The sequence below is a fragment of the Pistacia vera genome, unplaced genomic scaffold (genome assembly GCF_008641045.1).
Source record: "Pistacia vera cultivar Batoury unplaced genomic scaffold, PisVer_v2 Contig135, whole genome shotgun sequence".
NCBI lineage: Eukaryota > Viridiplantae > Streptophyta > Magnoliopsida > Sapindales > Anacardiaceae > Pistacia > Pistacia vera.
In genome coordinates, this window is record NW_022195412.1 from 614,023 (window position 1) to 640,848 (window position 26,826).

Here is a 26,826-nt window from a genome sequence, read left to right on the forward strand (position 1 = left end):
CATTAAATATAACATATAAAATATTTTTAAAATAATTATTAATAATAAATCAAAATTACTATTATTTATAAATATTAAAATTAAATATTTTTAAAAAGCATATGGGCCAGCCCACGGTACGGCATAAAGCATGGCATGATATTAAGGGGTCGTGCCGTGAGCCTTCAAATTTCGTGAGCTGACACGGCACGACAAGGCACGAAATAGTGCGGGCCTGGCACGACACGACCCACGGCACAATGGGCTTTAAATATTTAGACACGACACACCGCCGCCTCTAGATAAGACCCACTGCAAACCGACAAATCGCAAACTAACCCATCAGAATTATATCGAAAAATTGTAAATGTAGTGCTATACTTTCAGATTTCATTTTGTTGCTTTAATTAATTACAGTTTTGAGGAAATGGGGAAATATAATCAGATCTGCACGCACATATATAAACTATGAGGGTGCCATTGGTGAGGGATTTGCTTGCATTCACCCCACGAACCAAACTTGTTAAATTAATTATTTGAAAGCACTACCATTTACACCAACTTTTCAGAGCTTCCACCATTTACGCTTCTCCATCGCCTTGGCAAGTTCACCTGCCATATCAGCAAAGTTTTGAGCTCCGTCTTGTAGCTCTTCAGTACGATCGCGGAGTTTCTGATATACAATAACAAATAAAATAAATAAATAAATAAATAAAAAGTTTTACAATAATTCAGTACTTTGGGAAAACAAATTCATATGCACAAATTACAAGGCAAAAAATAATAGTTCTAAGAGTTTGGTATCTAATTATTTGCACTCGAACTTCCAAAATTTTGTCGAGGTAACTTTAAGTTCGCTCTTGAAAACTTTGTTCAGCATAATGTGATTAGTTTGTAAGAGACACAAAAAGCAACAAACCTCAAGTTTTTCCTGGCGTTCTGCAAGCTTGTTCCTTGCTTCTGCAGCCGCTGAAGATGCATCCTGGAAGGAATGATAATGTCAGAAAATATACTGCAGGAATGTAAAGCATTTAGCTATAGTTCACAGGAAATTACCCCGGCTTTTTTATATTTAGCCTTAATTTCTTCAACTGTTCTTGGTTTTGGTTTGGCGTCAGTATTTGCACCTTCAAACAAATTTTCCTTGTTCGTTCTCTTATCTGCAGAACATTGAAAAGGTAAATGTGTATGCTAAAGTTAAAACAATCTATGCGATATATTGAGAAATTTTTAGCATACCTTTCTCATCATTATTGCTCTTTTGAGATGAAGATGAGACAACAAGAGGTTCATCAAAATTAATGTCATCTGCACCAGATAAATAGTAAAGTCAGAAAAGGAGAGGGAGAAATGGGACACAGGAGGATAATCAAAGCAAGGGACAGTGAATGGTGAACCTATGTTAAGCTCCACAACTTCTTGGTCATCCATGGAGGGCTTTAAGAATGGTGGGCAAGAAAATATGGTATCTAAGTGGGCACAATTTTGGTTACTAACTTCAGGGCCAGGCAAATCCACATTGTGCTCCTTTAATCCTTTAAGGCCCTTTACAAGTCCACCTAAATACGCAGGGACAGTACCCTGTTGCCACAGAAATTAAGCATGAAAATCTAAATTATTTATAAAAGTCAAGACAGAGATCCTAAAGATGAACCTCTACTATCTTCTGACTTGGAGATATATTGGTGGGATTGGCAGCAGCTGCAAGGACCTTATCGTGAAGACAAGGCAAAGACTCTGGAATCCTGAAACCAGGCAATGATAATATGAGAATTACAAGGAGCTTCACTTTGCAATTATTGCTAATAGTGACATAATCTGATGATAAAATGGTGCATGCACATAAAGAGAAGGGGTGGAGGGATGGAGAAGATCGAGAGAGACAAACCTGAAATCATTTTCAGAAGCTAACACTGATATGAACGCAAATTCATACCCATTTATCTGCAGAAACATGTGACTCATTTTAGAATTCATAACTCAAAGCTAAAATTTGGCAGTGCAAAATAGATCAAGAATCCCTTGATACTTAAAGACAAAATAAAAAATCAAAACAGTTATGTTGGAAGACTAAGTATCTGACAAAATTTCATCATCAGAGCAAGTAAAAGCACAACAATAAACAAGAATCACAGTGAGGATGTGAATGTAGAAAATATACAGATGCCACAAATTGAGAGATGAACGAAAAAAGTGATAAATGAAAAGAGAAAAGCAATTGCTTGGCTCAATTATATCAAGGGAAAAAAAGAAACAAACCAGCACAATTTGTCCATTACAAGAAGAACACATTGTCTTTTCCATATTAGTCTTGAAGTTCCATCTTAGAATTGACATTAGAGAAGTTTCTCCCACCACTTCAAGACATGGCAAAGACCTGTTCAAAGATGAAATCAACCATAAATAATAAAATATTACTTCCAAAGATTTTGGCCGGATATTGTAAGTTTTGAGAATGAACATCTGTTTCCATTTGCAATAAATGCTAGGGGATTCGGATCATTTATGCCAGATCAGATTTTGAACCATCAAAAGTAAAGAAAATAACACAATGGAATTTTACCTTATCTCAATCTCCCCAGTCTGATAGACTATAACTAGCCCGTACTCATTCTCATCTTTCTTGAAGGTTGCAGTCCAACAACATGGTTTTAAAAGATTCACCTTCCTAATGCAGTTGCTGTCCCCCTAGAATAAGGCAGTGTCACTTATTGGCAGAGGGAGACATATAAATGATGAAATGGAAATAAATAGAGTAAATGAGAGGCACCTGAATTACAGAATTCAAAGAGTACAACCACAATGCATTCTCACAACAAAGTAAAACGAATAAGTCCATTAACCTCTGCCCAGAATATGAGGTTTCAGTGGAGGTTTCAGGTTCAGCTACCAGAGGAATACTTCCATGTTTAGCATTAACTTGTGTAGGTTCATTTTTAGGTTCGCTGTCTCGAGGTGAGCTCACTGAATGCTTTGCACTGGACAACTCAGAGAACAAGTTGCCATCATCCTCTGCACGAATACAATAGAAAATTGTAATTCCAAGGCATAATAGATAATTTAATTCTCTTTCCAACAGAAAAGCTCACCTAGAATATACATAGAAATTGCACTTGATTCCTTCGGATGTAGTGACTGAGAGGCAAGAATATTTCCTGTGGTGCTATCACAAACAACAATATGTGCATCCTTGGTCATAAAGAATACCACATTCCTTATAGGATTTTCCAAAGTGTTTAAATTGGAGTCCTTTGGAGTGTTTATTGTGTTATTAGGATTGGGAAATGATTTCACCACCAAAGATATGACAGGGGAACTTGAGTCGGATACACTGTCTGTAAGAAACAAGACTGATGATGAACTAATATCAAGTACAGCAACCTGAAATGCGAAATGAAAAATGAATTCTAGGCCACATTGCTGGTCAATAATTTAGTGTAAACTCAAACAAACGCACTGTCAACCTACAAAACTGAAGTGGTGATTCTTACCCGGCCACATTCAAATCCTACAGCAAGTATGGCTCCAGTATTCGAAAATTGTAGGTTGCATACAGGAGAACTGATGAAGGAAAAAACAGCCGTGCATTGAGGCCCATCCCCTTTGGGCAAAATGTGGACTGTAAGCAAGTTAGAAAGTGAGAAAATATTAATAAGACAGAAAATATGAACTTTCAAGTTCAGCATGCATTCAGAGAACTTCCTAATTAGAAAATGCAATTAGCTTTATTATTTTACAGCTATAACCACCCAATTAGATCCATCCAACTTCTCCATATGTTTGAACATTACACATCAATGTTTCCAACAGCCACTCAGCAGTCTCTCTCAAAGTTATATCTGGTAGACTGGTTCACAAGTAAGTCTTACCCAGAGACATCCTTTAGTTTGTGAAGACACTCACAAGTTTGTGTGGACCTAGCAGCCTAATCTCTAAGCCATCATAAAGCTGGGTACCCAAACAACATGGATTTTGAAGAGAAATTTCTTAGAAGGCAAAAACTTCTCCTATAAACATAATAATCCTAAATAAGGGACATACCAGTACTATGTCACACAAAGAATAGAATAGAACAAAACTTCATCACCAGATCTCACTTGTTTCAAAAAGGAAAAAAAGATGCTGAACCATGGTTTAAACCCATATCAAACTAAGCTACTTGGAATTTCAGTTATATAGTAATAATTAATCCCTCTAAATAATTCTCGTCTCCTTCTGTTGCTCCTTGTTAGAGCAACCGATTCTCTAGCAAATTAAGACTGAAAGATCTGGTTCAACAGCTAAAAGAAATCATGGTACAAGGAATTTTACAATCCCATACCTTCTTTTCCAGTTTCTGTTGCAAAGTTCAAACTTGTTTCATTTGAACTCCCTACTAGCTTGTACAAGCAAACCTACATACTCTCAGAAGAATGCAATACAGTCAATAGAGCATTAAAAATATAGTGACCATTAAAGCAGACACTTAAATAAGGGAAACAAGTTACTCTTACCCTACCACATGCATAGCCGACAGCTAAACTTAACGAGTCTGTGCAAAAGTCCAATGCTGATACTGGTGCACCAGCACTAGCAGTTTTAATACCTGGCAGCTGCCCATCAAATAATACTTGTTCCATAAGCAAGACATTCCCAATCAAAGAGGATCTTGATATAATAACAATGTCATTTAACAATCCAACATTAGAATTTAAAAAATTGTAATATGGCACTAACCTCAGATCCTAAAACATACATAAGGGACATAGTAGCATATGTAGCATCCCATATTCGAACAGATCCATCTTGGTAGCCAGCTACATATAATCTCTCAACCAGATAATCTTCAGCAGCATAAAATTGGCAGGGGACACCTCCGGTTAAGGGCCACTTCGTACTCCCAGTAACGGGAGTCAATAGCGCATCGGATGCTTGAGCTTTTGCAGCCAAGACTATCTAATTGAACAAAACAGACCTAAATTAGTAGTGGTAAAGAGCTTATAATGGAATTCAGTAACAATCCACTATCCCTTGAAAGCTCCCCCAAAAATAAATACGTGTTACCTTAGAAAGATCCCTCGAAAATTTCCCACCTCTATGTACCAACCCAAGCTTTCCCACAGTCATGTATGGTTCAATGGTGGGTATGACCTCAGGATACTGCAATGGAGAAGCAGAAGTATTTTTCTCTTGCTGAGATATTAAAGAAGACAAGCAAGCATCATCATAAACATGCAATTGTCCTGGGTTTGTCAATACAAATGGCAAAGTGCCACAGCTTTCCACTGAACCAACACTAGGTAATAAAACCACATCAGCAAAAGAACCATTAAGTGTAATGTCTACACGGTCAATGCATTTCAAACTTTCTATTCCAGAAGACCAATCAAGGTATAGCATCTGTAGAAGACAAAAGAAGAATTATTAGTGTATAACATGAGTAATTATATATCCGTTTCGTAGTAAATAGACTTTTGATGCTATTGCTAATGTTTCTTGATTCCTAGGTAGCTAGAAATCTACATTCAGCATTATAAGTAGACAATAAATACAGTAACTGCCTACAATAGCACATGAAGATTATGATTTGAGAGCCAACTAACACAAGATGGAACTTTACCACAAGCACAAGCTCTACATGCACATATAAAGAGTATCAAACAAAGATTGTATTCATATCATATTGGCATGCCAGCGTGATCCATAAAATCTATTCTTATCATCTTTTTTAAGCCACGTCCCAAGCTACATTATAAAAGTTAAACCATCCAGAAAACTTTAAAAACGAAAGAGATTGAAAATAAATAGTTTCATCAAAAATCTTCATCTCTAATTGTGATCTAGACTCTCTTCTTCAGAAAAACAACTTGCTAGTAGGCTCCACCCATATTCAGCAGAAAGATTAGAAAGTTCATTATATTCATGAAAGGACTCAAATTAATGGTGTCATTGAAGCTAGACAGTTGAATAGGCACTTTCCTACACTATTAGGTTCGTTACCACAAGAACATAAAGAGTGACTATGAATAGAATGTAATAAACACTAATTTAGGTAAAAAGCACACCGTCAGGACTTCTTCAGATCCAATTTCATCACCACCATATACAAAGAGTCGGCCACCACAATCATTCTTTGATCTGTCAGCCGACCAACGCAAAACAATGACAGGGAGTCTTTTGTTGCTTGATGATAGCTGTAGCTTAACAACATTATTAGATGAACTTTCAGTTTTCTGATCTTTAGATGGGGCAGCAGTTGGTATGTTCCAAAACATTATATCTCCATCCACATAACCAACAGCAAGAACTGATCCATTGGTAGATGCCCAACAGATGGAGCTTATTTCTTTCTCTGCTTGTTCATGGTCTGATTCACTTTCAGAAGGCTCATGTCTTGCACTTTTTGAAGAATTAACAACTGTTTTACCCTTCAATTCGAGATCTTTGTTCCCTCTAACTAGAACAACTCTATCTTCAGAAACATCCCAAAGAATAACCAAGCCATTCTCATATGCAATCAGCAATCTGCAAAAGGAAATTCTTCTAAGGAGTTGAAAAGAAAATTATAAATGTACAATCCACAAGTTTAGTAGCTAACTTCCTGTTTTAGTTTCTTTTGGAAAAGAAATACTAGTTAAAATTTATACAGTGCAATAAAAAGAAAAGAAACTCTCAAGTAAAATCCGTCTTGCCTTTTTCCCTGAGAATAAGGTTGGGCTAGAACTCCAACAACAGAATTATGATCAGATAACGAAATTCCAGCAGCCTCTGCACAATTGAGGGAAAAAGAAAAGCATTAGTTGGAAGTTGGACAGGGTAGAGCTAAAGAATCATTCTGAAGTTGAAACAGCAAAATGGCAATACAGTTGTCAGCAGGTAAAAAGTAAACTTAGCATCCCTAATTGTTCTTAAAATCGGATAGGTAAATGGGCAAACGGTGAAGGACTATAAATTTGCAGGAAGTATCTTGCTATCAATGGCTTTTTTGGGGTTAGGGTTCAAATAACAGTTGAGCAAGTTAACTCACTTCCGCAGAAAAACAAAATAGAAAACTGAATCAGGTCCAGAGTTAGACCGAATACAAAATCCTCAATAGACAGTTTCTTATACACAGAATGCAAGATTCACAGGTCAAACATTAAGAAATTCAACAGCAGGGCTTGTCTTACCAGCTCCATGACCTTTGTTTACAAAAATCATTTATATAAAAAGGAAATAAATGATTAGGTGACTACTTTTGGACTACCATCAAGGAAAGTTTTAAGGCATGAAAAATTCTAGAGAATACATATTCACTCAAACTATATCAGCCAATCACAAAAATATGACATTACCAGCTATGACATTTGTGGGAACATAATAAGGCAGTTGCATGAGATTTCCTTCTTCAGCATTATACTTCAATACAGATACACTCCCATATTCATCTCCAAGATACCTGGACATAATCATAGGGTACCAATGTTAAAAGCCAGACACAAAGTTTTGACTTTCATTTGCAGCTAATCGTTGTCAAAAAATAAATGTATGCTAGAGAAAACAAGATCAACTATTATACATGTAACTGGTGCCATAAATAACAGAGAAAGCAGTTATGTTGGACTCCCATTGTAATTTGGAGGTTATTCGCCTGTGTTCCAAATCCCAAACCTGCCAACACCGAAAATTTGTTAATGATCCAATAAGATATGTCCACAGGAAGGGCAAAAGAAAGAACATATATGTGCATACGACTGGCAAGCAATAAAGACAATGGATGAAGATGCAAATAATGCCTAATACTAGGGTACCTTATAACAAGACACTTGCAGCTCCGAATATGAATAATCAGTACCTGGATTTCATTTTCATTTGAGACACTGACCAGGAAACCTTGATTTTGTAGGAACTGTCAGAGAAACCAACATCAAAACAATGTTTTATGTTGTCAGAAAACTATATGCATAGTTAAGAAGCAAAATGGTGCTCAAAGTTGAGTCAACTAAAATCTAACATAGATTATTTCATTTTTTAAAAATACAAATAAATTTTAGCAACTTGATTTACAAACCTCCAAGTTTTTGAAAGGTAACTGCTTAGGAGATACAAGAAGCCCTTCAACATTATAGCCGCCAATCACCTTTATTGTACCGTCCCTAAAATCAGCAAAGATAGCTATCAAAGTCAAGAAGCCAAAATTCGTACAATATCAGGCAAAGTAAAAGCCATGAAAAATGCCCCGCTATACCAACTTAAATTAGAAATGTCTTTATTGTGCAAACATCTTTAAGACTTCTATCATTCATACCAGTATCAAACATATGAAAAATGCCCCGCTATACCAACTTAAATTAGAAATGTCTTTAATTGGGAAATTTCGGTAACTATTACACAAAAAATGTTTTAACTCACCGTGTTCCTACTGCCAATAGACTTTGAACAGGATCAAAAGCTAGAATAGATGCAGCACATGGTATTCCATAATGAAGAGTGACGCGTGGATTCAAGTCTTTCGGTGTCAAACTTCCCTGCATCTCATTTTTCCAGTGAAAGAATAGCAGAAGTGATTCAGTATGATTAATTAAACATACACATACAACAAAAAAAATCAAAGCAACTCAGCTATTCACCTAGCACCTAACTTTAATTTCATTCTACCATACTTCAATATCACTGACCTTCCTTGAGGTATGGTTTACATACACGAAGACTCTTATAATTTGAAAAATAATCAAAACCCTCCCTGAACAGGAGGTTCTTCAAAACGAATTTCCGCAACCATCTCAACAAGATAATCGATAAAACTTGAAATAGCATACAGTCTACTTGTATTTCTATTAATTATGTGTTCGTCCAGCTGAAATTTGTCCAATATGCTTTGTGTGTTTTGGCAAACATCAAAAGCTATTTGAAAGTAAGTATGAATAACGTAGAACTTCCAAACGCATCCTTAAACGATTGAACAACAAGCTAAATGTTTTGATAAATTAAATTCAGCTAAGCTGAGAATGCTACAAAATAATCTCAAGTTTTCAAGATTCTGATCACAAAATAATTAAAAAAGGCAAATGAATTGTTCCTTAAGATGAAAGCTATTATTCTCTCTACAAGGCGTTGCAGCCTAACGAATCAATTCAAAAACAAAATAAAACAAAGCCTTAAAAATTTCAACAACAACGAATCTTGCTAAAGAATAAGAAAACAAGCGAGTACCTGTAGAGGAGGTGGCCGTTGGTCGGAGTTTTTATGAAAAAAATTTATCATCTTTGGAAACGACGACGAATAATCCAACTGTTCCTAAATTTGCTTATGAGCAATGAAGAGATTGTTTTTGCTTCTTCGTTTTCCAGTTATGGCGCGATTGAGGGTGATGAAATGATGATGGGGGAGAATTTTTATCGGGAAAATGGTGACTTGTGACGGAATGCGTGAGATGCGAGGAGCTGACGTAGAATGAGTGAGATAAGTTGGGACCCACTTGATGACCTGGCTATCTCCTTTCATTGTCATAACGGAATATGCTCTATCAACGTAAAATTTGACGATGTAAATTTTTATTTTTGGAAATTTTTTTATTTTTATTTTAAAATAGTGTAAATCTTCTACATATAATAATAATATATTTTTATACTCATTCGTGGATAGTCTTGATAATTGAAGTGAATTAGGGATAGAAAAATATTATTCTTACAAAGACTCATACAAAGAAGATTAAAATGACATCATCCAGAAGAAAAAAACAAAGAAAAAACGAAAAAAGAGAAAGAGAGAGAGAGAGAGAAAAATCATGAAAATCAAAGGTGAGGATTGTTTTTGTATGCCCATTTGTATGTGTTTTTATAAAACTAGCACTGCTTATTGGGGATAATATGTATAAGTGTACAATCTTAAGTTAAATTCCTTTTATGAATATCTCCAATTTAAATGGGCCATCAGGTTATTGTACTAATCTTTTTAAAAGATTTTTTATATTATTTTAGCAAACTCAAACCTTATTGTTTTGTTACATTATGGGAGGATGTTTAATATATTTCTCATAACATGGCATCAATTTATGTTTGTTTGCTTTATGTTCTTGCTTACCCTATGATACCAAATAATGTTGGAAAAGCAACCCGCCCGACCTATGACGGGTTGGCAGTTTTGGCGGGTCGGGCTGACTCAGCCCACCATTTTTTACGAGCCGGGTTAGGTCCGCCACTTTATTGGAATTGGCTAGCCCAGCCCGGCCCGCCAACCCTAACCCGACGGGTTATATTGCGGGCCAGACTGGGTTAACCCTTTTTTTTTTTCTTTTGTGTAATTGTTTTTAGTTAACTATCAAATATCAATAATTAATTTTTTTTTTTTTTTTTTTTTTTTAACAACTTAACATTTCAAATATTAATTCAATTTTAATACAATAAAATTGTAATATAAGAAAAATTGGATTTATTCATTTATCAAGTTACAATTTACAAAACAACTAATTTAGGGGTTGAATAGAACCTCCTTCATCCGTATCATCTATATTACAAAATTGAAATGATTATATTAAAGTATCGTCGACAACCTCGTATTGATCTTAATGACGCGACCGTTCTCAATCTTGAAGACATGTGGAGACTTCAATCATTTTTTGTGAAAGTTTAGTCCTCCTTTCATTTAAAATTCTTCCACTTGCACTATATGTTTGTTCGAATGAGACAATTGAGACAAGAACAGCGAAAACATCCAAGACAAGTCTTAATAATACCGAAAAAATACATTTTCTGGTTTTCCAATATTCTAAGACATCAAAGTTGGCTATTTGTTGTGGATCTGCTGATAACATTTCGGGGGTTCCCAAATATTATTGAAGCTCATTACTTTGTGACTACATGGAAGACAGTATATTCGTTGACGTTGTTAGTGCTTCTGAAAAGGAGGTTGTGCTTCAGGTTCGGGTCCTCTTCAGCCTATTAAATGCACTCCAGGAGTAGAAGCTTTCACTTGTTTCTTCTGATGCAATTTCCCTGGGTATTTCACGTCTTTGCGGGTTCGTATACCTATTTTCATATTGAAAATATATCTCTGCAAGACAATCTCTTACCTCTCCTAGTTGATTGGTATATGCTTCGTTTTATAAATTTTCAGTTAATGCGTCTAAACCATTTTCTAAACCTGCTATTTTAATTCTATGATCAAATATAGCATCTAAACAGTAAATAAAAAGAATTGGTTTCCAATATTTTTTTTTTTTAAAATTCCATTGTCTCTACTGGCTTCTTTAAAATTTTATTGTTTTTATTTTTTCTAAATAACTCTGAAATTTTTATAATTATATGTATTACCAATAGACTAGTAGGATAATACACATCAGAAAGTTGATTAGTAAAAATTTTTAAGAAAATAATGAAATATTTTAGCTATATGTCAATCATTTTCTATCAAATAATGAGGACCTCTATTATTTGCTACAAAATAACTAATTAAATTTGCATAAGGTAAACATGAATCAAGCATTAAATAAGTACTATTCCATCAAACATGCATGTTTAATGCAAAAGTTCTAGGAGACATATTTGATTTTATATAAGCATCTTGAAATTTAACATTTCTTTTATTATTACTAGTAATCTAAGCTATAGAATCCCTAATTCTATCAATATTTTCTTTAATTGTTTTCATACCACTTTTCACAATTAAATTAATATTGTGACATGCACAACGTTGGTGAAAAAACTTCAAATTGTTATAAAAATGATAATTACTTTTAAAAAAATCTATACCTGCAGTATTAGCACTTGCATTATCTAAAGTTAAATTTATCACTTTATTAACAACATCATAATCTTCTAAAACTTCAACAATTTTATTATAAATTTGTTGACCACTATGATCCACATCCATTAATCTAAATCTTAATAAAGATTTATTTAATTTATATTCGTTATCAAAATAATTACTAGTCGCATAAATATAATCTTATTTAGCTTTACTATTCCAAATATCGGCAGTTAGAGCCACACTAACATGACAACTATATATTTTATTTTTTAATTCTAATTTCATTTTCCCAAATAATTTTATTAAATCATTTATAGTTGCAGTTTTAGAATAACTTTTAAATCCTGTAAAAAATGAATTTTTAATAAATCTTTCAAAATATTTATCTTCAGCCATATTAACACTTAATAGGTTGATAAGTTACAGCAATTTATAAAGCTAATTGTTTCCTATATACATCATAATTATAACGCCAAGTAGTACCCATATTAGTTATATGAGTTTGATTGGTTTCTCTATTTCCATGTTAAGTAATATGTTTATTAGCATGCCTTTTTAAAGTACTGGTATCATTACCTGAATCAGCTTTATAAATATTTCCACAATACTTGCATCTTGTCTTCTTCACTTGAACTTCATTTTCTGTTTCATAAAACTTGTCGAAATGTACCCAAACGTCTGATGTGTGTCTGTCTTTGGTTTCGACAGAAATTGATGAACCCGCTTTAGCTTGAGATGAAGTTGGACGAGGAAGACTTCTAAAACCGCCAGGAGTTGTAGGTGTAGCAGTATGGGGAGGAATCATGGACATATTTTGAGGTGTATCAGATTCTGAGACTGGAAAAGCGGGACTATTTGAATCTCTTGCATTTATGTTAGTAAATTTAGCGAGACTAGGATAATAGTTTTCTTCATCATTGAAATTGATGGGAGAGAAATATTTATCCATTGTAGTTTAAACAAAAAAAAAATTTGATATAGAAGAAATAAAAAAATTAAAGAAGGAGAATTGGAATATGGAAATATGAATTGAAAATTGCAAAAACTAATAAAAATTAAAATAAGAGCAAATTGACAACAAAGAGAATAATTGATAGATTTTAATAGAGATTAGAGATTAGAGAAAATGAGGGAATGAGAAAATTTGAGAGTTTAAGGCCAATTTATAGAAAAAAATGGGAAAAGAAAATAACGAAAAAGACCCCTCCAATTACTATAAAACGGCTATATTTCAAGGGTAAAAAGAGTATTTAAAAAAAAATATTAATTTTTTTGGGGGGCCAACCTGTAGGGTTGGCGAGCCTTTCCCCAAATAAAACAAAATAGCAACCCGCGAGTTACCATATATCAACCTGACCCGCCTAGGGGTTGTATGCGGGTTGAACTCTCTTTAATGCGGACTAGGTTAGGATTGATCCGTTTAACCCGGTATATTTGTTCCACCTTTAATACCAATTAGTATATAATAAAAAATAAATGAAAAACAGCATAAAGTAACAATCACACTGGGCCAATCGAGTTGATTAATTTATGACTAATGGTTATTACATATATGTACCTATAAATGGATTTCACCTAACCTAACTAATCATGGACAAATTTTCTTCACATAGAAAAGATTCCTAATGAAGTCATAAAGATAGGGTTTAATGAATCCAATAATAGAAACTAATAGGGTAATGTTACCGGATGACCAGTAAGTTATTGCTGCCCATTACAGGGGACATTATATCGATTATCGAATGCTCAGTCAGTTAGTTGCACATGATCCCTGACAGGGCCCATTAGAAAAACTGAAAATATTTTAATTTGCTGGAACGTACTTCTATGATCATAAAGTCCAAAGAAACAGAGGACCCCGTGCAAGCCAAACCTGCTACCACCATGGCCGAATTCCCCAACAACAAGGCAGCCCACTGCCCCACTGCCATTACCTGCATTAGCGAATTTTTGGGCAATTGTACTATTTTTAAATTGCATAAACATTCAGTGGAGTTGCTTTTGCTTTGTCATAATATTCCTCAATCACAATTAACGATAGAATCCTAAAGTATATATCAAAATCCTTATGAAAATTATGTTATAGGTTTATTTTATTTGGTACTCTTTAACATATATGTTATAGTTAACCCGACAAAACCAATCTGATCAATGATCCAATTAAGTGATCGAGTCACAGGTTAAACGGGTTAACTGATTGAATCGATTGGGCCACCGGTTTAATTGCAATATTTATCAAGCCGACACAGGCCTCAGGTCCCTATTTGATCAGTTTAATCAAAGGTTTCAAAACCTTGTTTATAGGTTAATCACACTCCTGGTCCATGAAATACATCAATACAAAACATAACTCTTGCAAAATTCATATATAATTATCCTCTATGTTTATTCAATCGTGAGAAAAAAAGGCTCACACGTGTAATCGACCAAATTCTCTCTGTATAAAAAACATTTACAATACGATTATTATTTGTATATTTGATTATTTCTCAGCCACCTTCACATCATGGCCTCTTCAGCTCACAAGCAACAACAACAGCTACCAAACATATACGGCGCCGCCACCGCAGCGCCGCCACCAACGCCCTCAACCCTGCCCAATAATCACCTGTCCACATCAGGAGCAGCAGCCGATGCTCTCTCGAAACTCCTCCACCGTCTCCCTCCTACTCTTTCTCTTCCCACTCGTCGCTCCCCTTCTGCCACGTCTCCACCTCTCGCTTCTCTCTCTGACCCAAACCTTATCGGTCGTTTACAGTCTTCATTTTCTCAACTCGGTTACTTCCAACTCACAAACCATGACATATCATCTCAACTCGCTCGCTCGGCTGAGTCCGAGTCACTCGGTCTCTTTGAGCTAGAAAAAGATAAAAAAGATGCATATTTTCCCAAGAACTGGCCTCTTGGTTTTGAAGCTGATGATGAAGAAGATGAAGAAGGAAACGGTGAGTCGTTCTGTTTGGACTCAACGTGTTCCACTGAGTCAACAGAGTTAAGCTTAGCCTCACTACGTGAACTCATTGGGGCTATGGAGAAAGTTGGCTTGAAGATCATTGAAATGCTATCGACTGCAGTGGGGTTTGAGAACCCGTTAGGAAAGGATCCGGCCCAGTTTTGTTCTTTGATGTGGATATCTCAGGGTTTGCATGGCGATAAACCAGTTTTATCAGGTGGGTTTTACCCGTATGTTGTTGGGTTACAGTACCAAATCCAGCACCAGAAGTACTCATTGCTAGCGGATTCGGGTCGGGTCGTTGTTTTGCCACAAGTAGACTCAATTCTAGTCACACTTGGTGACATTGCTCAGGTGAGTCTTATGTCTTATCTAATTTTATCACTAATTATATCTTAGAATCTTCATGTTAACAAGATATCGGATTCGATATCCGGGTTCGGGTCATGTTCACCCGTGACCGCTAATCTTAAAACTGTTGGGTACAAGTTCCAATTCAAACGAGTAGCCGGGGTCAAGTGGACCCCAATGTCCCCACATAGTTAAGGTTAAAAGAGGAGGCCCAACTTTATTTCTCTAAGTCTATTCTTTTCATAAGATTGATTTTGATTATTGCAAAAAGATTCGTGTTCACGTCATAGCACATAATATTTCTCCGCTGTAGATGAATAAAACTTTATATTAAGTAACACGTTTCATATAAAAAAATTAGCGACAAGACAAGCATTCACTCGTCACTGATTTTCCTTTCTAGAGATAAGTATCAGTCATTGGCATTTTTAGGATTTTTTTTTTTTTACTTAACCACCCAGGTGATCGGTTGGTTGAATAGGGACTCTTAGGATATGTTTGATTCAATATTTCTGCCTATATTTCTAATCCTATTCTCCAAATATTATTTGGCACATTATTCTAAAAATATTATTATATTTTTTTAATTACTTTTAAACCCTTTAAATTTATTAATTTCATAAATACCCCCCAAAAAGAAAGTTTAAAAACTAACAAAAACACCTCCATCAACCCATACTTGCCAGATTCTGGTAACCACCGTCGACAGTAGCCAGAATATGTACAACGGCCTATACCACAATGGTCACTGGCCGGTATTTCACCGCTGACGGCCATATCTTTGGCAGTCACTGACGGCCAAAGATGGCCGTCGATGGCCACAGCAGGCCGTAGATTTGGCCTTTTTCGGCCAGATCCGTGGTGGATCTGGCCAAAAAAGGCTATAACGCAATTTTCCTGCCAGATTCCGACGGTGGTAGGAGTGTTTTTGTCATTTTATATGTTGGGGTGTTTAATTAAATTAGTAAACCTAAGAGCTTTTTTTTTTTTTTTTTTTTAATTTTACCTCGTAATACTCTCCTATTCAACTACCTAATATTATTCCCAAAATCTTATCCAAAATAATAAACCAAACGCACCCTAAACACCGAAGATTTATTCGATCGTTAAATTTAAGGTCTAAAAAATTAGTTAAAGTGTGCGTAAACCCAGATACTAATCACCCAAAAAAAAAAAAAATTATGACTCAACCAATCTCTTTAGAGTAGATATTTCAAACAATTAACGTTGATTCTAGTTGCTTGCCTCATGCATTTGGTATGAATAAAATAGGTATGGAGCAATGGGAAGTTGAAGAAAGTGAGAGGAAGACCAGTGGCATGTTTGGGAGATGGAGATTATAAAGATTCACGTTGCGTAACAATGACTCTGCTTGTGACTCCTCCAGCAGAGAGTAGAGTTTCTCCTCTCATTCCCAAGGCAACTTTGACTAGTAGCGGTACTGGTCAACACGAAATCATAGAAGATGATCACATCCATGGGAGCTTGGTGACGGAAGAAGAAGAAGAAGAAGAAGAAGAAGAGACTTTAATGTTTGAGTCGTTTGATTTTGAGGATTATGCGTGGAGGTTGTATCATGAACGTCTCCATCTCAAAGACCCACTTGACAGATACCGCATCTAGATCTTTAAATTAAGTTTTCTTTCTTGTGGTTTTGCTTTGTAGAGTAGCAATGGTATTAAAATGGAGTAATTTGTTTGAGTTTTTTTTTTTTTCATAAAATTATCCTATTTTAATCGTGATTAAAATATCTAATCCAAAAAACTGTACTATTTGGTGGATTGACTGGTCGTCTTCATAAAGTTCAAATCTCATTTTAATCATCTAATGCTGGACTCTTCAAACCCAACATATACAAAGCCAAATTCCTCCTTAAATTAAAACTCGTATAGATAGAGACAGGCCACAGGGGCTTCCTACGTTTTGTCACTCCTAGTCCGAGATAGATCATTCAGGTTTTATCCCATCGTCACCTTGAGGTTTGCCATAAAGACACTTTCCAACCCCCAATTTTGAGAAATCAACGTTTCCACCCTGGAACAGGGTTTTTATCAGTAAAAAATAAACAGTTGACCGTTTTGGAACTGTTACAATATTTATTATGTTAAAATGGACAACTATTTATTAAAACCACTAACCATTTATCTCTTATATCATTTCATTTAAATGACAAAACCTCTATTTGGGGTCTCGGCCTGAATATCAGGGGTGACAATGTAATAAACTTAGTCTTAAGGGATTAGTTTGGCAGTCAAAGAATAGGGGTGTTCAAAAAAATATAAAAACTGAACCGAACCGAAAAACCGGTTAACTGAAAAGACGGTTAGGTTACGGTTCAAAAAATTCAAAAAACCGAATTTTTGGTTTGGAAAAAAATTAAAAAGGGTTAACCGAAACCGGTTTTACAAATATATATATATATATTAAATAAAAATAAAAATGATATATTATCTTATATATTAAATAAAAAAATAATAATATTTTTAATGTATTGTTAGTAATGGTCAATGAGTATATATGAATGTGTAATTTTTATTTAGATATGTATTATTTATATTTACAATTTAATTTAGGAAAAATAAAAAAAAATTAAAGTTTTATTAAAAAAAAAAGGGAAAACCGGTTAATTACTTTTTTTAAAACGGCTAACCGGTTTTTCGGGTTTTTCCTCCAAACTAGTTCGGTTTCGGTTCGGGAATTTTTTCGAACCGGAAAACCGATTCAGTTAAAATAAAGTTGTTAACCGAGTCGGTTAACCGCTTTTGAACGGCCCTATCAAAGAGGTTTGCTCTTTTTATTAACTTTTTGGATTGAAACCTTAGGGTATCTATCATATTTGTAGCTGACTTTGAAACATTTAACTTGCTGAATATGCAATAGGTCTCGATGACTAGTTAATATATACAAAAACTGACTCGAACACCTCAATTATTAAAAAAAAAAAAAAAAAAAAAATTATATATATATATATAATAAAATCATAAAGCGTTTGGTTTAGTATTTTGGATAGGATTTTAGGGATAATATTGGGTTATTAGATAGGGGAGTATTACGAGGTAAATTTTAAAAATTTATGAAAAAGCCTTTAGGTTTATTAATTTAACTAAAGACCCTAACATATAAAATGACAAAAACACCCCCACCACCTGCAGTGTCAGATTCCGGCCACCACCGTCGGAATCTGGTCGGAAAATTTTGTTACGGCACAGACCGGTCGGATCTGTGCCGTAACACGTCGTTATGGTCTTTTCCGGCCAGATCCATGGTGGATTTGGCCGGAAAAGGCCAGATCTACGGTCTGTTATGGCCGTCGACGACCGGAAAAGGCCAAACGACGGCCAGATTCGTGGTGGATCTGGTCGAAAAAGGCCACAGCGGTGAACTTTCGGCCATTTCTGGTTGGAAGTTAGGCCGTTGTACAGATTCCGGCTATCACCGACGGTGGTTGCCGGAATTTGACAAGTTGGGTTGATGGGGGTGTTTTTATTAATTTTTAAACTTTTTTCAGGGGGTATTTAGTGAAATTAATAACCTTATGGGGTTTAAATGAAATTAAAAAAATAAGGTAGTATTTTTGGAATAATATGTCAAATATTATTTAGAGAATAGGATCCAGAATAAGGATAAAAATATTAAGCCAAACATGCAGAACAATATCCCAAATCCTCCAAACAAGTGACCGGTGGTGAGTCCCACTTCCCGGCAAAGCGACAAAGGAAGCCTGATCTTTTGGGCTTTGGAGTAGTCTTTCGTAGTAATACGAAATCTTAATAATGATATGCTTTATTAAGGGCCCGTTTTAGTGTCGGTCTCTTAAAGGTAATAATATTGAACAGTGATTCTCGTAACTATGGAAATTAAATGTGTAATTATTTTAGTACATTCATCTATAATTTGTCACCTTAAAAAGTCAATTAGCTATATCATTTATTCCCTTTATTTCAAAGTACCGCTAGCACGCTTAAGTCATGGATAATAGACAGTGAACCTGCAATCAAAGCACCAAAAATTGGTTATCATTCTTAGCTATGAAGCATGTTGAAAGGCCTTATTCTATGTAAAATAAATTAATTATTTAAGCAAGGCTTAATGTTTAATCATTCCCCGACCAACCAGAAAAGGAAGATGATAAAACTGTGGGAGAACGACTTACACGTACCCAAGATTTTTCGTAACGATAAGTTGGTATCCAAAAGGTTTTGAAACGACAAATAGATACCTTCCGTCATGTTCTGTTAGTGGTTTCTGTTTATTACTGTTTATTAATAGTGAAAAGACTAAAATGCTCTTAAAAGTTTGAATTTTAGTTTTTTATAAATTTAAAAATTTCTAAAAAACCCCCTAAGTTTACAAATTTAACTAAATACCCCAATGTATAAAAATTTTATAAAATAACAAAAACACCCCCGCCACCACCGCCGGAATGTGGCCGGAAAGTCGCGTTACGACACAGACCCGCCGGATCTGTGTCGTAACGCGTCGATCTGGCCTTTTTCGGCCAGATCCGTGGCTGATCTGGTCGGAAAAGGCCAGATCTACGGCTAGATCTGGCCGTCGACGCCGCAAAACACCATCTGCGGTGTCGACGGCCAGATCTGGCCCTTTCCGGCCAGATTGGCATGTTACGACACAGACCCGACGGGTCTGTGTTGTAATGTAGTTTTCCGGCCAGATTCCGGCGATGGTGGCCGGAATCTGGCACTGGGGGTGTTTTTGTTATTTAACAAACTTTTTATATATGAGGGTATTTAATTAAATTAGCAACTTAGGGAGTTTTTTAGATATTTTTAAATTTATAAAAAACTAAAATTGAAACTTTTAAGGGCATTTTAGTCTTTTCACTATTAATAAACAGAAATCAGTAACAGAACATGACGGAAGGTACCTATTTGTCGTTTTAAAACCGTTTAGGTACCAACTTGTCATTACGGTAAATCTTGGGTATGCACAAGTCGTTCGGCCTAAAACTATTTATTATTTTCTAACCAAATATTTGGGTCAGAGAAAAGAGATTGGTTTGACTATAAAAAATCCTCAAAAAAAAAAAAAAACACCCCGGAAGCTTCTTAGTAAGGGGTCTATAATATGTTCAATAGATGAAAAAATATGATTCTTTATCAAATCATATGAAATGATTTACTATATAACCTCTTCTCTTGTGGAGAGATAGCAAGCCCTTTATCCACTAGGATTAACTATATTTAGGAATCTTCTATTCAAGTCATGGAATAGGCAATTACCGAGTTTACCCAAAAAAAAACAAAAAAAAAAAAACAAATGATTAGCTATACCTAGGGGTATTAGGATCTTGTGTTCGAGAAAAAAATTAATAAATCGAAGGTTAGCTATATCTAGGGGTGTTGGGGTTTTCTATTCGAGAATTAAAGAAAACCTTTAAAAAAATCAAATATTAGCTATACCCAGAGGTCTTGCGGTCTTGTGTTCGAGAAATAAATGAACCCTATAAAAAAAAAAAAAAAAAAACCGTTAATAAACAAATAAGTGCAATTATAAAATTAACTAATTAAGAGATTTATAATACATTATGGATAATGAAAAAATATGATTTTTTTGGGACTAATATAAAAGGGAAAGAGTACAATGAAGCCAAAGGAATAGTGGAGTAAATTATAAAATCTGTGGACAAAAAATGATGCATATATAGTTGCCTTAGCTTGGAAAAAAAGTGATGTTATACCAATCAAATTAACCACTGCCAAAAGCAAAGCAAAGTGAAGTGGCCAAGTAGATCTATGATCTATCTATATATGTTGTTGTACTGACTACACACCATGAAAGGGGCTTTCTTTCTTAGCCTTTACTTTTCTCAAACATAAAGTTACTAATAATTAATTAATTTTGATCATCTCTAAATTTAACAATTATAGGCCTTAATTCACAATAAATCAAACTACACTTATGGGAAGGAAGTTGTTGGGGACAGAGAAATAATATCACATTCACATGCATGGGTGTTTGTCCACAGAGATTAACCCAAAATTGGGGTGGGATTAATACTAATTCAATGCTTATAAATTGGATTAGGTGAGTGTTTTAAATGATGACCAAAATGATTGGCAACAAAAGAAAGCCGTTGATTGGGCCTAAAATAGTGTAGACAAAACAAATTAAAAGAGTGAAATGAAAGAGGTTTTTAATGAGAAATCAAAGAGTTTCCCCCACAACGATTTAGGGTTTAGGGTTTCGAGTTTTCAGGGTTTAGTTGAACAAGAAATTATATTAATATTATGTTTGTTATACTTACTTGTCTATCTAATCAAAGATTAACCAATTATTAATTCGTTTGTTGACCAAATATATAAATTTATTGTTTAGCACCAACTCAAGTATGTGTAAATGTAATTTATTCTTCTATCAGAATTTCATTTTATGATAACAAACAGGATTTTTTTTCCTCCTCAAGGTTTGAGGAAAGTACCAACACACCCAAGTGTTTTGGAAAGTAACAAATACAACCCATCCATTTGTAGCCCAACGGTAAAGGCGGACCAAGGGGTTGTGCATGACTTTAACCTAGAGTCTTAAGTTTGATTCTATGTTGGGTGCAAAGGTAGTATCTTTGCCAATGACTTACCTGAGGGGCTAATGCAGTGTGTTTCTATAAGATAGCTTCTCATATAAATTAGTTAAAATACACGTAAGTTGGCCGAACACCTCAATATTCAGTTAACCAAAAAGAGTAACAAATATTCCCCAAAAAAAGTTATTTTACCATATAAACATTATAATACCATTGGTTTAATTATAAATACTTTTAAGTTTTATTTCTCAATATTTATTTTAAAGAAATAAAAACTGAAAAAATCTGAAACTTTATTTCAAACAAAATTTAGTATCATTTATCTTATTATACTCCACTCTCCCATTTATTTTATTTATTTGTTAGTATGTAATTTAATTAAATTTAGGTTTTATAATTAGATGAAGGGTAATATAGTCTTTAAATGATAAAATGATCAATTTTTAGGGCGTATTGTTACTTTCCAAAACACTTGGGTAGGAAATACAATGTACTCGCTATTAAGGAATAAAATCATTTCCTGATCATTATAAATTTATAATATCATCTTTCTTTATATTTTTTATTAATTTTATTATTAAGATAATTGTATTTCCTTATACAGAATATGTAACTATATATTGTACACTTTTATTAATATTAAATAATAATCATTCATACCATGTCTCTTTCTCTTTTGTCAGTCATACGATCTTCTCTTTTGTGACGAAGAAGAAACTGTTTGATGATATCAGAGTCAGGGTCCTCAACCGTTCGATCAACATACATTATATTAACTTGATCTTTTTGATTGATATGAGAGAATACTGTGACGGCCCGACATGGACCTAAATTAAAACTCTGCAAGCTGAAGCTTCTTCTTCAGAATCAAGAGACAGTAACACCAGATCTAACATTGAGTATTCTGCTCCAAATTTTAGGTAATGGAATAAGACCAACTGAGCAAATCTTTGAACTCACTCTTTAACTATTTCTCTCTCATTGAAGAAAGTAGTTAGCCAATGGATAAAGAAAATGAAAATAAAAATAAACTCAGTCTGAGAAAGACAACCCTCCCTCCACCAGAAGCCTAACCAGTTTCTACAAGAAAACCCCATCTCACCAAACCTCAATTAAACAAATAGAAACTAATAAAATAAAAAAAAAAAAAAAAAATTATTACTAATGCATTGTAATTATCTCTCTCTCTCTTATACATATTATTGTTGGTCTCTCTGTCTCTATATTTCCATCAAACTTTGCTTCAGTTTCTCACCAATTCTCTCTTTGTTCTTATTATTCTAATGCAGCCATCTCGCCGCAAAGCTTCTCTTTTCACAAGTGAATCGATGAAGCACAGAAAGAACAACAATCTTTCAATATTTGTTGTGGTTTTTTCTATATTTCTGTTTGGGGTCTTCATGTACAATGAAGACGTGAAGTCTATTGCCGAGTTCCCTTTCTCATCAAGTACTCCAAAGACTCAAGAAACGCTAGAAGAACAACCCAATAAGCAAACGAACGTTAACCTAGTTGAAGAAAAACTGAAGAATGACAAAGAAGACAGTGCCGTGACTTCAAGAACCTCTCTTGAAGAGCCTCAAGTTCTAAGTTCTGATGATGCACAAGAAACCAAAGAAGATGAACAAAAGATTGAGTTGCCAGTCATTGAAGAAGATGATGATGAAGAAGTTGAATTGCCCCCAGAAGAGTGCGATCTCTTTACAGGCCAATGGGTTTTTGATAATGAAACACACCCTTTGTACAAAGAAGATCAGTGTGAATTTCTCACAGCCCAAGTCACTTGCATGAGAAACGGAAGAAAAGATTCCATGTACCAAAACTGGAGATGGCAACCCAGAGATTGCTCTTTGCCCAAGTAAGAATTCTGATTAATCTCCTCCTTTTCTGTTCTTTAACTACAAACATCTTGCGCTTAAAGTTAATAAATTATCTCTTCGTTCAGGTTCAAATCAAGATTACTGCTAGAGAAGCTAAGAAACAAAAGACTTATGTTTGTTGGAGACTCATTGAATCGAAACCAATGGGAATCCATGATCTGTTTGGTTCAATCTGCGGTTCCTCGTGGTAGAAAAAGCTTGAACAAAACGGGATCTCTCGCTGTGTTTAGAATTGAGGTAAAAATCTTTCTCTGCTTCTCTCCCACTCAAACACAAAGCAGGATTGGGCCCCGTGTCATATTTTTTATTGCTTTTTTTTTTTTTTTTAAATCTTTTTGACATACTATGATGATTATTTTCCAAAGTTGTTGAATAATAATGAGATACCCTCGTGCTTAATTAGCGATAATTAATTAAATTAAAGATAATTAATATGATTAGGTTAGAATAAACGTATACAGATGGCGATGTTTGAGTCACTCAGATTTTGCTTGTATGATGTATTGCCGTTGAAATCGGTAAATTAGAACAAAATACATAAGTGGACTCCTTTTTCTCTGTCCCCATTAAAAAGGAAAATAAAAAAATGGGAAATTTTGGACCTTTGTTCTTAGAGATTGCCTCCATTGATTTATTGTATGCATGTCTTTTCTGTAGGACTACAATGCGACAGTGGAATTTTATTGGGCCCCTTTCTTGGTTCGGTCAAATTCGGATGATCCAACGATGCACAGCATTTTGAATCGAATTATCATGCCCGAATCAATCGATAAGCATGGAGTTAACTGGAAAAACGTTGATTATTTGATCTTTAATACGTATATTTGGTGGATGAATACTTTCAGCATGAAAATCTTGTAAGTATCGTTTTTTTTTTTATTATTATTAATTTTAAATCAGTTTTATTTGGATTTAGATTATGTTTAATTAAACAAGATTAATATTATGACACAGACGAGGATCGTTCGATGATGGGGACACAGAATATGATGAGATTGAACGGCCACAAGGTTATGCAAGAGTATTGAAGACTTGGTCTAATTGGGTGGACCAAAATATAGATCCCAATCGCACCACGGTCTTCTTCAGCAGCATGTCCCCTCTTCACATCAAGTAAATATACTTAATCTGTAATTAGCATTGTTTTAATCGGATTTTAATTAACTTTCTGTTCTCTTTAATTGGAAATTATCGCCCATCTCTAGTGGTTGATAGTGGGCTTGTAAACCAATTCTTGGGTAGTTGAGTGGTTCGATAAAAACTCTTAGGTATATTACTTAAGAGATTCTAAGTTCTTATCTCTTTTCAGTTGCTAATAGCCTAATAAGGGTGGTGACTAGAACTCTTACTCGACCGGTAGTTTCAAAGTCCCGAAAAATTAGTTGAGATGCAACATAAATTGTCTTTAACACTTCCGATCATTAACAAAAAAAAAAAAAAAAAAATAGTGGGCTTGTAATATTTTGGTCATTAATCAAAATTAGGTATTTAGGTGTTACTTTAATCTTCGGTTGGTAAACCACTAAATATACTTAATTTGTAATTAGCATTGTTTTAATCGAATTTTAATTAACTTTCTGTTCTCTCTAATTGGAAATTATCTCCCATCTCTAGCGGTTGATAGTGGGCCTATAAACCATCAATTAGGTGGTCGAGTGGTTCGATAAAAATTCTTGAGTGTATTACTCAAAAAGTCCGAAATTCTAATGTCTTTTCAGTTGTTAATATAAGTAGTTATTGAAACTCTTATTTGGACGGTAATTTCAAGGTCCCAAGAGATTAGTTAAAGTGTAACGTAAGCTGTATCGGACACTCCAATCATTGAAAAGAAGAAAAAAAAAACAGATAGTGGGCCTGTAATATTTTGGTCATTAATCAAAATTAGGTGTTACTTTAATCTTTGGTTGGTAAACCACTATATATTTACACCTAATTTCATCATTATGTGCCCCAAAATCCATTAACGCAAAGATTAATTAGTACAAGTTAACTAAATTATTTTTTAATTACAGGAGCTTGGATTGGGAGAACCCAGATGGGGTTAAGTGTGCATTGGAAACGACTCCAATTATGAACACTTCAATGTATTTGAACGTGGGCACAGACCGAAGGCTCCTTGTGATTGCGGCAAATGTGACAAAACACATGAAAGTTCCAGTCCATTTCATTAACATTACGACGCTTTCAGAATACAGAAAAGATGCACACACTTCAGTTTACACAATTCGCCAAGGCAAAATGTTGACGCCGGAACAGAAGGCTGATCCTGCAACGTATGCCGATTGTATCCATTGGTGCCTTCCTGGATTGCCCGACACATGGAACGAATTCCTTTACGCACGTATCATTCGCACGTGACCGGTCACGATGGTTTTTTGATATATTTTTTTTTATTTTTCTTTTTGTTGTTTAAAATTAAAATTTCTATGGTTCTCCATGATTTAATTTGTCCTGTAATTTTTCTTCTCAGTTCCCTCGTTTTAGTTTTTGTTATAGGGTGAATGATAGAGATGGGCCACCAAATTTTTTTGGTTCATTGGACAAAGTAAGTGGGGAAAAATTGGCTGTGCGCCTGTACAAGACACTGAACTGTATAATCCATATATTCAGAGGCTAATAAAATCAATACAACAAATTGTATGTAAATATTTATTTATTATTATTTTTTTTTCTGATCTTATCATAGATAACTACAGCAATTTCAATAAAGTAAATCTTGACCATTTCTCGTTTTAGATGCTCCAACCCCTCTCGATTAAACGCAAATTCCGGGTTATGGGCCAAGCTTTACAAAAAGTTGATTTAAATCTTGACTGTATTTAACCTATACAGGTCTAGTTAATTATTTTCCTTAATCTTATGCTTATCCACGATTTAATTTGTCTTGTAAAATATCATATAGGTCCCAATGTACTCTTTTAATATCTTAAACCGCACTCGTGAGTAGGGGTAGAGTGTCGACCGATCCAAGTACACGTCCAATTTCAAAGGAACCGAAAACAATTGGTTCTTTGTATTTGGAACCGAAACTGGAACTAGTTCCTAAAAGCCAGGAACCGAAACTGGAACTAGTTCCTAGAAGGCAGGAACTGAAATCTGAAACATAGGTTCCGGTTTCGGGGTACTTGGGTTAATTTTAATTACCCCTACTTTTCAAAAATAACAAATAAACCTTCTAAAAATCACAATACACCCCAATAGTTTACAAAAATTATAATTCAGTCCTAGTTCTCAAATCGGTTCCTAACCAGGTACTTGGATCTTGGTTCCGATTCTGGTTCCCAATTCTTGCAATGGTGAAACCGAAACTAAAATCGCATAGTGTCGGTTCCAGGTTTTTAGAATTGGAACCGATCTTGTGACAACCGGTGTCGACTCGAAACCAGAACTGACATTCTAGGTATCCACCGGTTTCG

At 34.7% G+C, this 26,826-nt stretch overlaps 3 protein-coding genes across 4 annotated transcripts; 2 read left to right on the forward strand and 1 right to left on the reverse strand.

The window, feature by feature from the left end:
- Nucleotides 1–366: 366 nt before the first annotated feature.
- Nucleotides 367–9,347, reverse strand: LOC116122548. 2 transcript variants are annotated; one of them, XM_031408384.1, is made up of 24 exons: nucleotides 9,151–9,347; nucleotides 8,350–8,465; nucleotides 8,009–8,093; nucleotides 7,793–7,846; nucleotides 7,517–7,608; nucleotides 7,293–7,396; nucleotides 6,651–6,726; nucleotides 6,024–6,483; nucleotides 5,023–5,358; nucleotides 4,696–4,914; nucleotides 4,473–4,571; nucleotides 4,301–4,373; nucleotides 3,471–3,598; nucleotides 3,069–3,360; nucleotides 2,750–2,991; nucleotides 2,543–2,667; nucleotides 2,239–2,356; nucleotides 1,868–1,923; nucleotides 1,634–1,724; nucleotides 1,377–1,560; nucleotides 1,219–1,287; nucleotides 1,036–1,139; nucleotides 899–961; nucleotides 367–652 (listed from the first exon to the last, which is right to left on the reverse strand). In XM_031408384.1, the coding sequence occupies exons 1-24, from the start codon at nucleotides 9,199–9,201 to the stop codon at nucleotides 545–547; spliced, it is 3,345 nt and encodes a 1,114-aa protein (XP_031264244.1). In that variant the 5' UTR covers nucleotides 9,202–9,347; the 3' UTR covers nucleotides 367–544. The 2 variants fall into 2 exon arrangements, with proteins under 2 accessions (XP_031264244.1, XP_031264245.1); XM_031408385.1 differs by lacking the exons at nucleotides 8,009–8,093; nucleotides 8,350–8,465; nucleotides 9,151–9,347 and having other exon boundaries at nucleotides 7,749–7,842.
- Nucleotides 9,348–14,177: 4,830 nt separating this feature from the next.
- Nucleotides 14,178–16,770, forward strand: LOC116122554 (gibberellin 2-beta-dioxygenase 1). Its single transcript, XM_031408389.1, has 2 exons — nucleotides 14,178–14,992; nucleotides 16,262–16,770. The coding sequence occupies exons 1-2, from the start codon at nucleotides 14,192–14,194 to the stop codon at nucleotides 16,610–16,612; spliced, it is 1,152 nt and encodes a 383-aa protein (XP_031264249.1). The 5' UTR covers nucleotides 14,178–14,191; the 3' UTR covers nucleotides 16,613–16,770.
- Nucleotides 16,771–22,722: 5,952 nt separating this feature from the next.
- Nucleotides 22,723–26,036, forward strand: LOC116122549 (protein ESKIMO 1-like). Its single transcript, XM_031408386.1, has 5 exons — nucleotides 22,723–23,388; nucleotides 23,476–23,647; nucleotides 24,068–24,267; nucleotides 24,365–24,523; nucleotides 25,423–26,036. The coding sequence occupies exons 1-5, from the start codon at nucleotides 22,814–22,816 to the stop codon at nucleotides 25,766–25,768; spliced, it is 1,452 nt and encodes a 483-aa protein (XP_031264246.1). The 5' UTR covers nucleotides 22,723–22,813; the 3' UTR covers nucleotides 25,769–26,036.
- Nucleotides 26,037–26,826: the final 790 nt, after the last annotated feature.